Below are 13,751 nucleotides of genomic sequence, written 5' to 3' on the forward strand. Positions count from 1 at the left end.
TATTTCAGAAATATCAATTTTAAAATCAACATTCAATAATGGAAAGTATTTGTTATCATCGTTATTTTAATATCCATCTTCTTATGTTAAAAAAATTGTATTTTTTGAGTTATTTATCTAAACGCTACAACTTTAAAATAAGTACTTCTATAGTTAAAAATCCAAACACAAAATAACTTATTTATAAGCTACTATTAATAAAAGTCCTTATATTTTAAGCTCTTTTTCCAAAAGAACTTATTTAAGTTATTTACCCAAATTGGGCCTTAGTTCTTTGAATATCAAAATACTTTTTATATATTCATATAATATTTAAATCGAGTAAATACCCATAGTCATCCCTGAGATTCGCGTAAATACTCAATCTAATCTTTAAAATCCCGATTTTTCTATTGTAGTCCTCCAGATAGAGCTCCGAGCACTCAATATTTCTGGTGATGAATCATCACCGGAGCGCTGACATGGACTCGGTTTGCTACACTGGAGGAGTCCAATGGCTAGTTGAACTGGCTAATTTTCAATTTGTACCCATGTTGGTTCCTAACCCTAAATCCCCAAATTTTCATACAGTTCATCTCCTCTTCGTCTTCATCTCTTCTTCTTCTTTTTCATATGGGTATTTACTCGTACTTCTACATACAATGGATCTCTTCAATTGCCGGGTGATGCTGAACTCGCATTCTGAAATTGGCAACAAATATCCCTGCTTTGGGACAACAGTTGTTTGTCCATGATGCAGCTGGTGGTAGGCGTGACTAATGTTGAGGAACTATCTGGTCTGTGAACAAAGAAAAAAAAAACCAAATATTTTAGGGACAGTGTAGATTAGATTGTTCTGCAACGAAAAAAGTAGAAACTTAATCTAGCTTATGATTATGACATTTCACAGTAAATGATAATAAAGCAGCATAGCATGTAAGTCCTTGAAAAAGTAGAACTTAAAACAAGATTGAATGAACTCCTACCAACTAAATCTGTGATTCTCTTCTACTTCTTTACAACTATCAAACCAATCACTAGTCACAATTATCTCAATCACTAACTTAAGCTAGCCCGCACACTTTAAGCCTCCTCAGAGTGGCTAATCGGATTAATTTGAATAACCAGACTACAATGCCAAATACTAAAAAATGAATTAGAATTAACTACCTTTAGTACCTGATTAGACGAAACTTCACGATCGCCATGGAATAGGATAACCTTTGAGCACTCAGAATAGCCAAGATCATGAATATAAACCATGGAGTCAAAGGTAACTAATCCAACAAGGGTGTTCTCCGGCAACTGTTCCTGAGATTCACGCACATTTCGGTGGGCTTTGCAAGCATAAAGCAAAGTCCTCCATGCTACAACATCCGACTCATAATTCATCTCCTGAATTAGCTTAACCATGTCATCAAGCTTTCCAACTATTCCAAGAAGATCAAGCATGCAACTATAGTGTTCTATTTTAAGATCTATTCCATAAAAATTCTTTATAGACCGAAAGTAATTTCAGCCTTCATTGACCAGCCCTGCATGACTACATGCAAATAGAACCCCAAGCATTGTTATATAGTTTGGTTTTGGACCCATAACTTTCATGGAGTCAAACAAATCGAGAGCTTCTAAGCAGGTATCAAAGTTGTCCATGAAACAACAGTTCGTTCGGACATTTTATCGAATAGCTTGTGTGCCTCTTCCATAAGCGAATTTAACCTCCATAGTCTTTGTTTTTAACATCTATATACAAGTCTGGCAGCACCCAAAGAACAACAGACAACCCTACAAGAGTAGCAATCATAAATTATACCAAGAATATCCAAAAATGTTTTACCAAGTAATGACACAAGGCCACAAAGACAACTGCATGAATTGTAAAACATTACCCTTGAATTTTTCAGATGTTGCTTCGTCAACAGTGCACTGGAATCCTATGTAGGTGTGGTGCTAAAGACATACATGTTCTTCTTTGCCTCTTCCATGCTGACAATACACAAAACAAAAGCATCAGAAGCAAAACACCAGAAGAACAAAGTTCCTCCCATATCACACACACAATACACCACTACCAATGTACCATAATCCACAAGGCACAAGTAATGATTATGCACAGGTGAGCATGGTCAAGCCTGAGCCTGAAGATCTAGGCATTCTTCTACTCGAAATCGAGCTTGTCCTTATTCTTGTGGTGCTTTCTGAGGTCGGGAGCAGGGCCTTTGGGGGCGCTAGGGTGGCGAATGGCAGCAGGAAGGCCGTTGGAGGTGGAGGGTTGGGCATCGAGGTGGATGTAGGTTTGGAGAGTGTAAAGGAAGAGAATTGAAAGCCTAAAGAATGCGATGAAAAAACGCGAGGAAGAGGGAGAGTGAAACGTGCAGGAGCGGGGCTTTGTACAATAACACCAACTGTGAGGGACCAATGTGCGTACAAATTGAAAATGAGCCAGCTCAGCTCTAGTATGGTAAAACGACGCCATATAAGCGTTCCGGTGATGACACATCAGCAGAAATATGCTCAGGGACCACTATGAGTACTCAAAACTCTATCTGAAGGACTACAATAGGTAAATTGAAATTTTAAAAATTATATTAAATATTTACGCAAATCTCAAGAACAATTATGGGTATTTACTCTGTTTAAATTATATAAAATTTCTTTCTTTCGGCCAAATTATCATGCATGTGGCATGAATAAGTACACGTTATAATGTAAATCTAACATATATATATATATATAAACAATGCAAGCATAGAAGATTTCTTTAATGTAAAAGAAATTTGAATAATTAAATGAAAAATAAACATAATATTTTCTTTTTGTTTTGGGTTTTTCCATTTTGGTTCTCTTTATTAGAAATACATTGAACCCCTTTCCTTGACTATATTTTTTAAAATAAAATTGATAGGAATGTGGGTGGAATTGGAATCAGCATGATGTGTGTTTTATGGCGTGGAATGAAAAAAATAAATAAATAAGTATTGATAAATTATACATAACATGGTACATGTGTGATGTGTCAGCAGTTTACAAAGAAATCGAAAACGCAAAAAAAAAGAAAAAAAAAAACTTCTCATTTTAAAAAAGTTTATGAAAAAAATAAACAAATGAAAAAATTAATATGAAAAAAAATCAATTTTTTATGCAAACACACAAATTTTGAGTTGTAACATAATTTTTTTAAGTTAAACACACAAAACTTTAAAGAGAAACATGAAATACAAATATAAATTATTTAACGATAAACACAAATTTTTTTGAAAAAACATAAGAAGCAAATATAAAATTTTATTTTATCAATGATAAAAAATTTGTTATGATAAACAAAATTTTTTTAAGATAAACACATTTTTAAAGATATTTGAAGAGAAATATAGAAAGCAAACATAGAAAATTTGTATGGTTAATACAAATTCAAAATATTTATGTGTTATTTAAGTTACATTTTTATGTTTTTTATTTAAAATTTCTATGCTTTTCTTGTATTACTTAACTAAAAAATTTACACAATTTAAAATAATTTATGTACTCCTCAATTAAAATTTATGTATTGTTCTTCTGCTTTATTCAACTGAAAATTCTGTAAGTTTAAAATATTTTATATATTTTTTTAACTAAAATTTTTGTTTTTTTGTGTTATTTTTATGTTATGTTTTTATAATGTTAACTTAAAATGATTTATTTGAATAAAATATTTCATTAATAGTAGCAATTTGAATAAAACAGAAAGAAAATTAGAAGAGAGAGGCATCCGAAAGAAGGAGAAAAATTTTGGTGACAGAAGAAAGAAAGAAAAAATCAACAAAAAAAAAGAAGAATAAAGAAAAGAGAAGTTGAAAAAAAAATAACATTAAAAAAAAAGATGTGAAAAAAAGAGGCGTGTATAAAAAACATAAAACTTTTAATTTTTAAAAATTTGGTTGAATTTAATTATAAAAATCGGTTTGATCATAAATTTGAATAAATTTGATGAGTTTAGTCGTTTAGCTAAAATATGTTTTTTGATAAATTTATTATTAATACAAAATTTTAAATATTTTTATTTAATAAATATAAAATAAATATATTAATAATTTAAATTTCTTATATTTTTAATTAAATTTTTATTAGTTTGTAAATTTAATATGTGTATAGATATACTCAAATTTTATTGGTGAATATATTAGTAACATGCTAATATAATATACTACTATGCTATTGATGGAAAAATATAAAAATGCGGATAACTTCTTTATGGCATAGCACTGATGAGTGCTTTTGACCAAACTTTAGATATGGAATTGAGCTCGTTGGTTAGCATTCCGTCCAAATAAATGAAAATCGGAGTTCGCATGATGCTCTTCCAATCACATCAGTGCTATAGTAGAAGAGTAATGTCCAAATTATTTTTTTTCTTTCCTTCTCATTAATTAGATACAAATACAAAGATTGATAAATTCGTATTTAATAGTTTTTATAGTGAGAAAAAAGTAAGTTTTTTCAAAAAGTTATTTAATAGAAGAATTATTTTGTTGAAATTTTGAATGATAAATAATTTATTTTTTATTTTACTGAAATTAATCTAATACTATAAAAAAACAAAGATTAATTTCTCTAAAGAGTAGTAGAAATCAATTTAAATTTTAAAGTATTGTTGCTAATAGAAACATTATTGAGTAGTCTAAAGGATTTTTTATTTAAATTAAATAAATATAATATTTATTAAAATAAATAAATATTAAAAAATTACTAAAATATATCTTCAGTCACATATTGAGTACTGAGGGTCATTGTCTAAAATGATCACATCTCGGGTGCACTGACTTCATGCTGCCATATGGTATCTGCAAATCATATCTCGAATGCAATCGTGATATGAACTAAGCATATCTGAGATATGCTGCACCCGAGATACACTCATTTTCTGATTCGAGTCCGTACATCCGAGATAAGGAAAAATATCGAAATGCCCCCCTCAACATCCGAGATATAGTTAAGATTATAATTAGGGTCTCAGCATCCAAAATATGTGCATTATAGTATAGATATCTATGTACCCAAGATATGTTGTAGAATAAGTCTATTTATAAAGACCATCCCAATACCTCTCTCCACATAATTCACAAACCATTCTTCTCTTTCTCTTCTTTCGATTTTGTTCTGATGGAGAACAATTAATTCTTCTTTGTGGTGGTTTTTCCCAATAGGGCCGGTGGATGATTGGTCACAGACTTTATATCGCATTCGTCTGACCGAGAGTACGAGTACATGTGACTGCGGCCTGTTCCAGTCACTGTATTACCCATGTTAACATGCCCTAGCGGCATGTGCAGCTGCGAGTATTGAATTGGGTCATTTCGTGGATCCCGTGTACACAATGACCTCTGTGTTCAAGGTGTATGAGAAGGTATTTCGGTCGATACCAAACGACAAGATGTGGCCTCCATAGTACGGTGCACGCCTGAATCCATAGTACGGTGCACGCCTGAAGCCCAACTCAGCCATGCGAAGGAAGGCATCGGGAAGGCTGATATCCACTCGGATCCGGAATGAGATAGATGCCATTGAGCGTGCGAAGAAGAGATGTGGGCTCCGTCGCAGAGAGGGCCACACCAGACGTGGGTGTCCCAATACGCCCCACTCGAATCCATGACGACGCATGCAGTTTAGAGTTTAGGCCTTTTGGTTCCAATGTTGCCACTTTAATGTAATGATTGTTATTAAATGTGTTTAATGTGTAATAAAGCATGATTTCTGTATGGAAAAGTATAGGTAGACAATGAAAATATTGAACAATGTGAACAATGGATATATCGGATGTTCAATTCCCTAGGTGTGTGGATGATTATTCTAATATTAAGATTTAGGTGAGTAATTTGGGGTATAGTGTGTTTTACTTGAATTGGGCCAATTTTAGGGCCTATTGTTCATGTTCAAGAAAGTCATGGGTTACCTAGTATAATCCTTTCTATATAACTAGTTACTTTCGAAATTACGGGTCCATTTTTTATTTACGTTACAATATTTTTGTAAAAAAAGTATTCACCAAAATGGATAAACAAATAGAAGATTAGTCTGGTAATATCCTGGTAATTTTTCCTTATCTCGGATATACTGACCTGAATAAACGTGTGTATCTTGAATGCAGTGTATCTAAAATATGTTTATATTCATATCACAGTTGCATTCACAATGAGTCAATGCACTCGAGATGTAGCCATTTTGGACAATGACTCTCAGTACTTAAAATATGACTGAAGATGTATTTTAATAATTTTTTAATGTTTATTTATTTTGATACCCAGTTCAATAAAAAAAAAAAAAGTGAGCAAGAACAAGTACAAGAAATATTACAGAATTGAACAATGTATTACAGGAGCAAAATCTGTATACTAGTTTCATAAAACAAGTACATAATATATCTTCCGTATTGCGATTATTATGGCTATAATCTACACAAAATATTATTTGAGAAACATAAACTATGTCTTTGTTATTGGATGCTCTACTTAATTTTTGTGCTTAAATATAATATCATTAATTGAGCTTTAAGTGGGTAATCTTTCTACCAAGACGAGAACTGACCTTTCTGGATTGAATTATTGGTGAAACTTTTTTTATTATTAATAATAATTTCTTTGAGTTCGACTATCATAACACTGATAAAAATTGAGTTTAAATATCAGGATGATAGCTTGCTAAATGATCAACCCTATTTGTTTTATCAGTGATATTTGAAGACCAAACTCAGAAATTTAGATAATTAAAGAGTGTGTTTGGTTTGTATTTTTTTTAATTTTATAAAAAGAAAAACAAAAAGTGAAGAAAAAGATTTTATTGTCTGTTTTTTCTACACAAAATTTTAAAAATAAAAAATACTAAATATAAAAATAAAAAATGCAAACTAAATCACAATGGTATGTCAGAGAAACTCCAACACTTAGGACAATTTACGTTTTGCAATTTGCAATTAATTAATATCAAGAAAAAACTAAAGCAAAAGAAAAGAGCAAGGAATTCATTAGTTTCTTTCAACCCAAAAAGCAGGATATTTCCTCGTAATATCCAATCCCACCATTTGTCTTTAGAGCATAGACCATTTCCTTTGAAGAAGTTACTTAAACACCAAAATAGATCCAAAAGGGGTCACGTAATAGTGCAATACTTAATAGATATTATAGACAATATTTATTGGTTGGTGGTTTTTTTAATTTTCCTCACTGAGTCAGTCATCTGTGATGGAGATTTGGAGATGCCGCCCAATAAATTTTCACTCCATTTTCTGAAAAATTTCATTGAGATTACACACTTTCGCAAACTTTTTAGAAAAGTGTGTGAGTTTTTAAAAAGCATAATTTTTTTAAAAAACCAAAAGTTCAATATAATAAGATGGAGTAGTTAGAAAGTACCAAGTTATTAGGTAACAAAATAGGAAATTAAATTGTAGTAATCTCGGCATTGTCATCAATAACTAGAAGAATCAAAATCGGTTCACTCTTTGTAGTTCCTAATAAACTTGTTGATAATTTCCACAACATTTGCTTCTTGATTTCTCAATATCCTGTTATTTCTTTCTAACCAAATATTTCAGATGATAGTACAAAAACTAATCAACCACCTATTGCGTTCATTGTTTCTAGAAGGAGTCCATGTCCAACTCTCGAAGTGTTGCTTAATTGTTCTTGGAACAGACCATAGTTTCTTATAGGCGAACAATCAAGAACATCACACCTACCAAGTAAACTTACAACAAAAAATAAATGGTAATCATTCTCAGAATCCTTTTTACACAACACACAATTAGTATCATTTTGATCAATAATGCCAAATCTGCTTAATCTGTCCTTAGTATTGACCCTGCCAACTAACACAAACCAGGTGAACAACTCAATTCTTGGTGGAACCAACCCCCTCCAAATGGAACAAGTGAAGCGATAAGTGAAAATGTTCTCCAAGAGTGTTTAGCCTACAAAATCTGCACAAAGGAGTTAGTAGAATAAATGTCTGATCTATCAAATTTTCACACTATTTTGTCCTCTCTCTCGGATGCTAAATTGACAGATTGTGCACCCCATAAAGCTGATTCACTAATTTCAACTCCCATTGGAACAGTTCCCTTCTCCATTGAAAATTCTATATCCACTCTAACTCATCCCAGACTCACAATCCTTAATTACAGATCCCCTTTGGTTTGAAACTGAGAAAAGCCATGGAAAAATGTCTTTCAGCACACGACAGGCCAACCAATTATCTTCCTAGAATCAAATTCTTCTTCCATCCTCTATCTTCAAAGACAACCCTTTGACCATCTTATCCTTCACCTGCTGATCTTTTATCTGTAGCTGACAAATATTCCTCTATGGACCTCCTCTTTTAGGTATAGGCTTACTAGAAAATGGAATATTTGGGTTCATGTCATTGCAAGGACACACAATTTTCTTCCATAATGAACCATCTTTCTTCGAAAACTGCCACCACCACTTAAATAATAGTGCAACATTTAGAACAACTGCATCACTCACTCCCAACCCTCTTAGCCGTTTTGGAGTTTGCACAATTTTTCACTTCACCAAAGGTACCCCGTGCTTGCCATCCTCTCCACTCCACAAGAACCTCCTTTGCAAGGAGATCAACTTCTCTACTACTGCTCTAGGCATCTTATATAAGTTGAAGTAGTAAATTGGCAGGCTATTCAGTATAGATCTAATAAAGATGAACTTACCAGCTTTATTGAGCATTTTGGCTTTCCACAAACTGAGCTTCTCTTCCACTTTGTCAATTATTGGCTTCCAAGTCTTGACCAATCTCATATTCGCTCCCAGAGAAATACCCAGATATTTGACTGGCAGCGAAGCTTCTTTGCACCCCAGCACTCTACACATCCTTTGTACCAACTCATGCTCACAATTAACCGGAATAAAGCCAGATTTATAAAAATTAACACTCAAGTCTGACATCATCTCAAAACACCACAGAAGCCGCTTGTAGTTCCTGACAGTCTCCTTTTTTGTGGGCAAAATAGTATGGTGTCGTCTGCAAATTGCGTGGGATAACTCAATATTGTTCTTACTAACCAGCAGATGAGTAATCTTTTCATTCCTTACTGCCTCTCTTACCATCCTATAAAAGACATCAACAACAAGAACAAATAGGAATGGAGAAAGAGGATCACCTTGCCTTAAACCCCGTTCCATCTTAAAGAACTTAGAAGGCGACCCATTTATCAAAACCAACATCGACGCCCTGCAAATACATTCCTTAATCCACCCTCTCCATCTTTGCCCAAACCCTATCTTTTGAAGTACAATATCCATAAAAGTCCACTTCACTCTATCATAAGCTTTTTGGAAATCCAGCTTGATTATTGCCGACCTCTTCTTACTCGTCTTCAACCACTTCACCGTTTCACACGTAATCAAAATCTCATCATGTATCTTCCTACCATTCACAAAATCACTCTGAGTCTCTCCTACTAATCCTGGCATTACCCTCTATATTCTCCGAACTAGCACATTCGATATGACCTTATACACACATCCGACTATGCTAATCGGCCAAAGATCTTTGATCTCTCTAGTTTCAACAAATTTCAGAGCCAGCACCACCCAAGTAACATTAGAATATCTTGGTAACTCTGTTGACTGAAAGAAATCTATGATAGTCTTAGTGAAGTCAGACCCAATTTCTTCCTAACACTTCTTAATGAAGTTTATATTGTAGCCATCACACCCAGACGCCTTTGACGACTCGCAATCCTACACTACATCTTTTATTTCTTCAACCGAAGGAATCCTATCTAACTCTGCGGACTCCTCTTCATGTATCTTATTAACTAGCCCATCACGGAAGCCTATCAAATGTGACGCTTCCTGATGATACAAGTTCTTGCAGAAGTCTCTTATGGCGAGTTTGATCCTGGCTTGATTCCTCACCACCCTTCCATTTATCACTAAGGCATCGATGTGATTGCTCTGTCTTCAAGCTGAGACTAAATATCTAGTGTTCTTATCCATGTGCTTAGCATGTCGAGACCTTAACATCTGCTTCCAATGATTCTCCTTCCTGATATACTATTTCTTGCAAACGCTAACAAGAGCCCTCCTCCTTGCCTCCATAGTTGCACCATAGCATCGATTACTAGCCAACTCATCTACCTTCCAGATTTCATCCTCTAGCTTGTTTATCCTCAATTCAATATCATCAAACTTCTCGTTATGCCATCTCTTAAACGGTATCGTTAAAGCCTTCAGTTTTTTAGTAAAATTAACCTCTTCTAGCCCTCTCCATTCCTCCTTTACCATTCTGAGAAAACCATCATGCATGAACCAAGAATCTAAACTTCGGAACGGCCTTGGCCCCCCTCCCCGCGCACTCTACTATCCTCCATTATCAACAAACAATGATCCGATAAACCTCTCTGTCTACCTTTAAGTCGCATCTCAGGAAACTCTTCAACCCATTCCACGCTAACCAACACCCGATCAATACGACTGCATGATTGGCCCTTAAATGAAGTAAATTTACCATCATTCAACTCTAAATCTACCAGCTCCATATCTTGTATCTAGCTTCTAAAATCTTTCGCTGATGCTATTAATGTACTGGCTCCTTTTCTCTCATCCATTGTCACAACCTCATTAAAGTCACCCATGTAGCAAATTGGGACTTGACATAACCCAGAGATAAAGCTCAACTCTTTCCACACAATAAATTTGTCCTATTTGGCATGTGCACTGTACACCAAGCAAAACACACAATTGAAACTATTATTCGTCAACACTCATTCCACGCACAACCATCTCTCCCCTTTATAACAATTACTCGACTTAAACATCATGTCGTCCCACATCAACAATAAACCCCCAAAAGCACCATCCGATCCCACAAATTTCCAACTCACCGCATCATTCTCTCAAATTTGCACTACATCAAACTTAGTCACTACCTATTTTTTTATTTTTATCAATCATAACATGTTTACCTTATTTTTTCTCTTAAAATTTTTTTTTTCATTCCCAACTTTTCAACACCCTCTATGCCCCTCACATTCCAATAATTGTAAATCATTTAAGTACTGTGTTACACACCTTATTTCGATTTTTAGGACGACTCCTTCTTGCTTTCTCCTTTTGTTTTGCTTGCCTCCTTTTCTGTGCATTCGCTTTATTCTGAGTTTGAAGAATAGCCATAATCGTCATTTAAAAAACATAATTATTTTATTTAGTATTTGATAATAAAAGATTATGTGTTTGAGCTTTTAATTTTGAAATGTAATATATATATATATATATTACTTTTTTATTATACTTTATATTTATTAAATAATTTTATCAAACACAATATTTATAGTTTGTATTTATTAAAAATTATTTTATTTTTATTTATCAAATATAATTACTATAAATGTTAAAAATTATTTCTTTTAAAAAAGCTAATTTTAACAAATTATTTTTAAAAAGCCTAAAATTTATCAAATCGAAACTTAACCTTAAAATGTAATATTATCAATATAAGAAAATTTTATACCTTCATTTAATTATACATAAAAAATTATATTAAAAATTACTTTGTTTAACTATTCATTTTTTTGGAAAAATAATTTTAATACATCTATGGTTTAAAACATTTTGTGTGATTATTAGTTCAACCACAAAAAACTGATGAGAAAGTATATATGAAAAGTGAATAACCAGTAGACACGTTGCACTATTTACATTGGACTTAGTTTTTGGTCAGAGTAGAGGGCCTACAGGCCCAAATGAAGAAAAGAAACTGAAGAAGGCAACAGAACAGGGACTACTAATACAAACCGCATGTGCCTGAATTCGAAATTTCGAATCTCCAATAACTTCTCTCATACCTTCAAAGAGGAATGATCCTCTCACAATTTTTTTTTTTTTGAAAAAATAAAGAGAAAGTGAAGTATCAATGAGAATATAGCGATTCAGTAGAATATCAGATGTTTATTATCTCTGATATCCGGATGGTTATTTTGAATAATATAGGTGGATTGGGTTTGAGAAATTAGTAGCATTTTATTCTGAATGTTCATTTTTTAATTCATATTGGGCCAAATAAATATACACATTGTACAAATACTCCATTAACTCTCTAGTGAGACTAAAAAATAAAATATGATCTCTCACCGTATATTTGGATGGAGAATTGGAACCCGGGCTTACTTTTTGGGACGTTCCGCCGAAGGAGGTAGCCATGCCCATGAGCACCTTCTCTCTGGGTCTGTGGCCCCATCCTTTCCTCTGGGCCTATGACCCCATCATATACCAAAAACAATTGCTTGGCTCATCTGTATTTGACTTTAACCATCTCCAATTGTGAAGTCACACCAATACGAAAAGGGCCTCCACTTTTTTTTCGGTTAACATAACATCTTTGAATCAATCATGCCTTAGATTTGGAAAATTATTAAAGGGATAACAGAATTTTACGCATCACTCTTATTGTATTAAACTAAATTTATTCCTTAATTCTCAGTCTTAATCTTAAATTTTACTATTCCTTTTTTTTTTGGTACATGAAGGGGCATTAAGCCCGAAGGTTATAGGACAAAAGAAGAAACATTGTGGGGTAACATTACCCCTCTTCAATCATCATCAATAATTAAACTGAGAGCGCTTGAAGGTTGAGCTACAAACTTCACTCCTGGTTGCTCTTTCATTGCCTCCTTGGCCATCCAGTCAGCGCAACTGTTTCCGTCTCTTAAATAGATAAATTCATTGATACATATTCTTATAGTTCTTACCATGGCTCAAAATGAATAAAGCTGTGGTCCAAAATATAGGGGTGAGCACGGATCGATTTGATTCGAGTTTAAAGTAAAATTAAAATCAAACCAATTAAAAAGTAATTGGTTTAGTTTAATTTGGATTTGTGTTTTTTTGTGTATATATATCCAAACCAAACCAAACCGATTAAAAATAGATTGATTCGATTCAAATAATTGGGTATCCGATGACTTTAAAATTTATAAAAAATTCAAACTTTTATTTTAAAAATTCAGCAAGTACAATAACATGTAACATCAATAGAAATAATCTAAACATGTTGAACACCAAATACATTAAAAACTAAACACATTAAAATCCAAACATATTAAACACTAAACACATTAAAATCCAAACATATTAAATACCAAACATATTAGAAGCTAAATACAAAAGTGTAATAGAAATATATATTTTTTATTTAATTAATATATGATTAGGTTTACGGATTGATTCGGATTTCGTATCCTAGAACCGATTCCCGAACCAATTACTATAAATAGCTATCGATTTGGTTCAGGTTAGACCCGATTATCCGGTGATTTCAAAATCAATTTAATTGGTTTGATTCGAGTTCAGACGGATAATCGGGTACCCACTACCCGTCCTCACCCCTACCAAAATAAACTAATTCATCAGCTATGGGCTTGTCCCATGCCAACGTACTTGGCCAAATCAAGTGTTTCTCAATCCTAATATGCTCAAACTTGTTTAAAATTCTTGTTAACTTAAATATCAAAATCTCTTATATATACCCTTTACCCCTTGTTCGGAGCTAACCTGAAAGCACATTCAAGACTGTCCCCGCCACCTCCCACCTCTTACTTTCAAGCTCAGAACCCTTTACAGCTTTGGAACACTTATATTCCCACGATGTCTTTTTTTTTGGGTCAGTATTCCCACGATGTCTAAACATGGCAAAACAACTTTTTTTTAATGGTATCACAACCCAAAGATTTTTATTCCTAAAAACCTCACGAGTCTCATGCAGAAGCCCTGGGATAAACACGT

General features: G+C 33.3%; 1 protein-coding gene across 2 annotated transcripts; it reads right to left on the reverse strand.

The window, feature by feature from the left end:
* Positions 1-385: 385 nt before the first annotated feature.
* Positions 386-1,664, reverse strand: LOC127741106 (pentatricopeptide repeat-containing protein At2g36730-like). Of its 2 annotated transcripts, none has more exons than XM_052252664.1 (2): positions 1,159-1,664; positions 386-778 (listed from the first exon to the last, which is right to left on the reverse strand). In XM_052252664.1, exons 1-2 carry the CDS (start codon positions 1,429-1,431, stop codon positions 770-772), a joined length of 282 nt encoding a protein of 93 aa, XP_052108624.1. In that variant the 5' UTR covers positions 1,432-1,664; the 3' UTR covers positions 386-769. The 2 variants fall into 2 exon arrangements, with proteins under 2 accessions (XP_052108624.1, XP_052108623.1); XM_052252663.1 differs by having other exon boundaries at positions 1,150-1,664.
* Between the last annotated feature and the right edge of the window lie 12,087 nt (positions 1,665-13,751).

The sequence above is a fragment of the Arachis duranensis genome, chromosome 8 (genome assembly GCF_000817695.3).
Source record: "Arachis duranensis cultivar V14167 chromosome 8, aradu.V14167.gnm2.J7QH, whole genome shotgun sequence".
NCBI lineage: Eukaryota > Viridiplantae > Streptophyta > Magnoliopsida > Fabales > Fabaceae > Arachis > Arachis duranensis.

Bases quoted from the DNA above. Each gene is read 5' to 3' on its own strand.
- LOC127741106 (XM_052252663.1), bottom strand. From the start codon at position 1,431: ATGCTTGATCTTCTTGGAATAGTTGGAAAGCTTGATGACATGGTTAAG.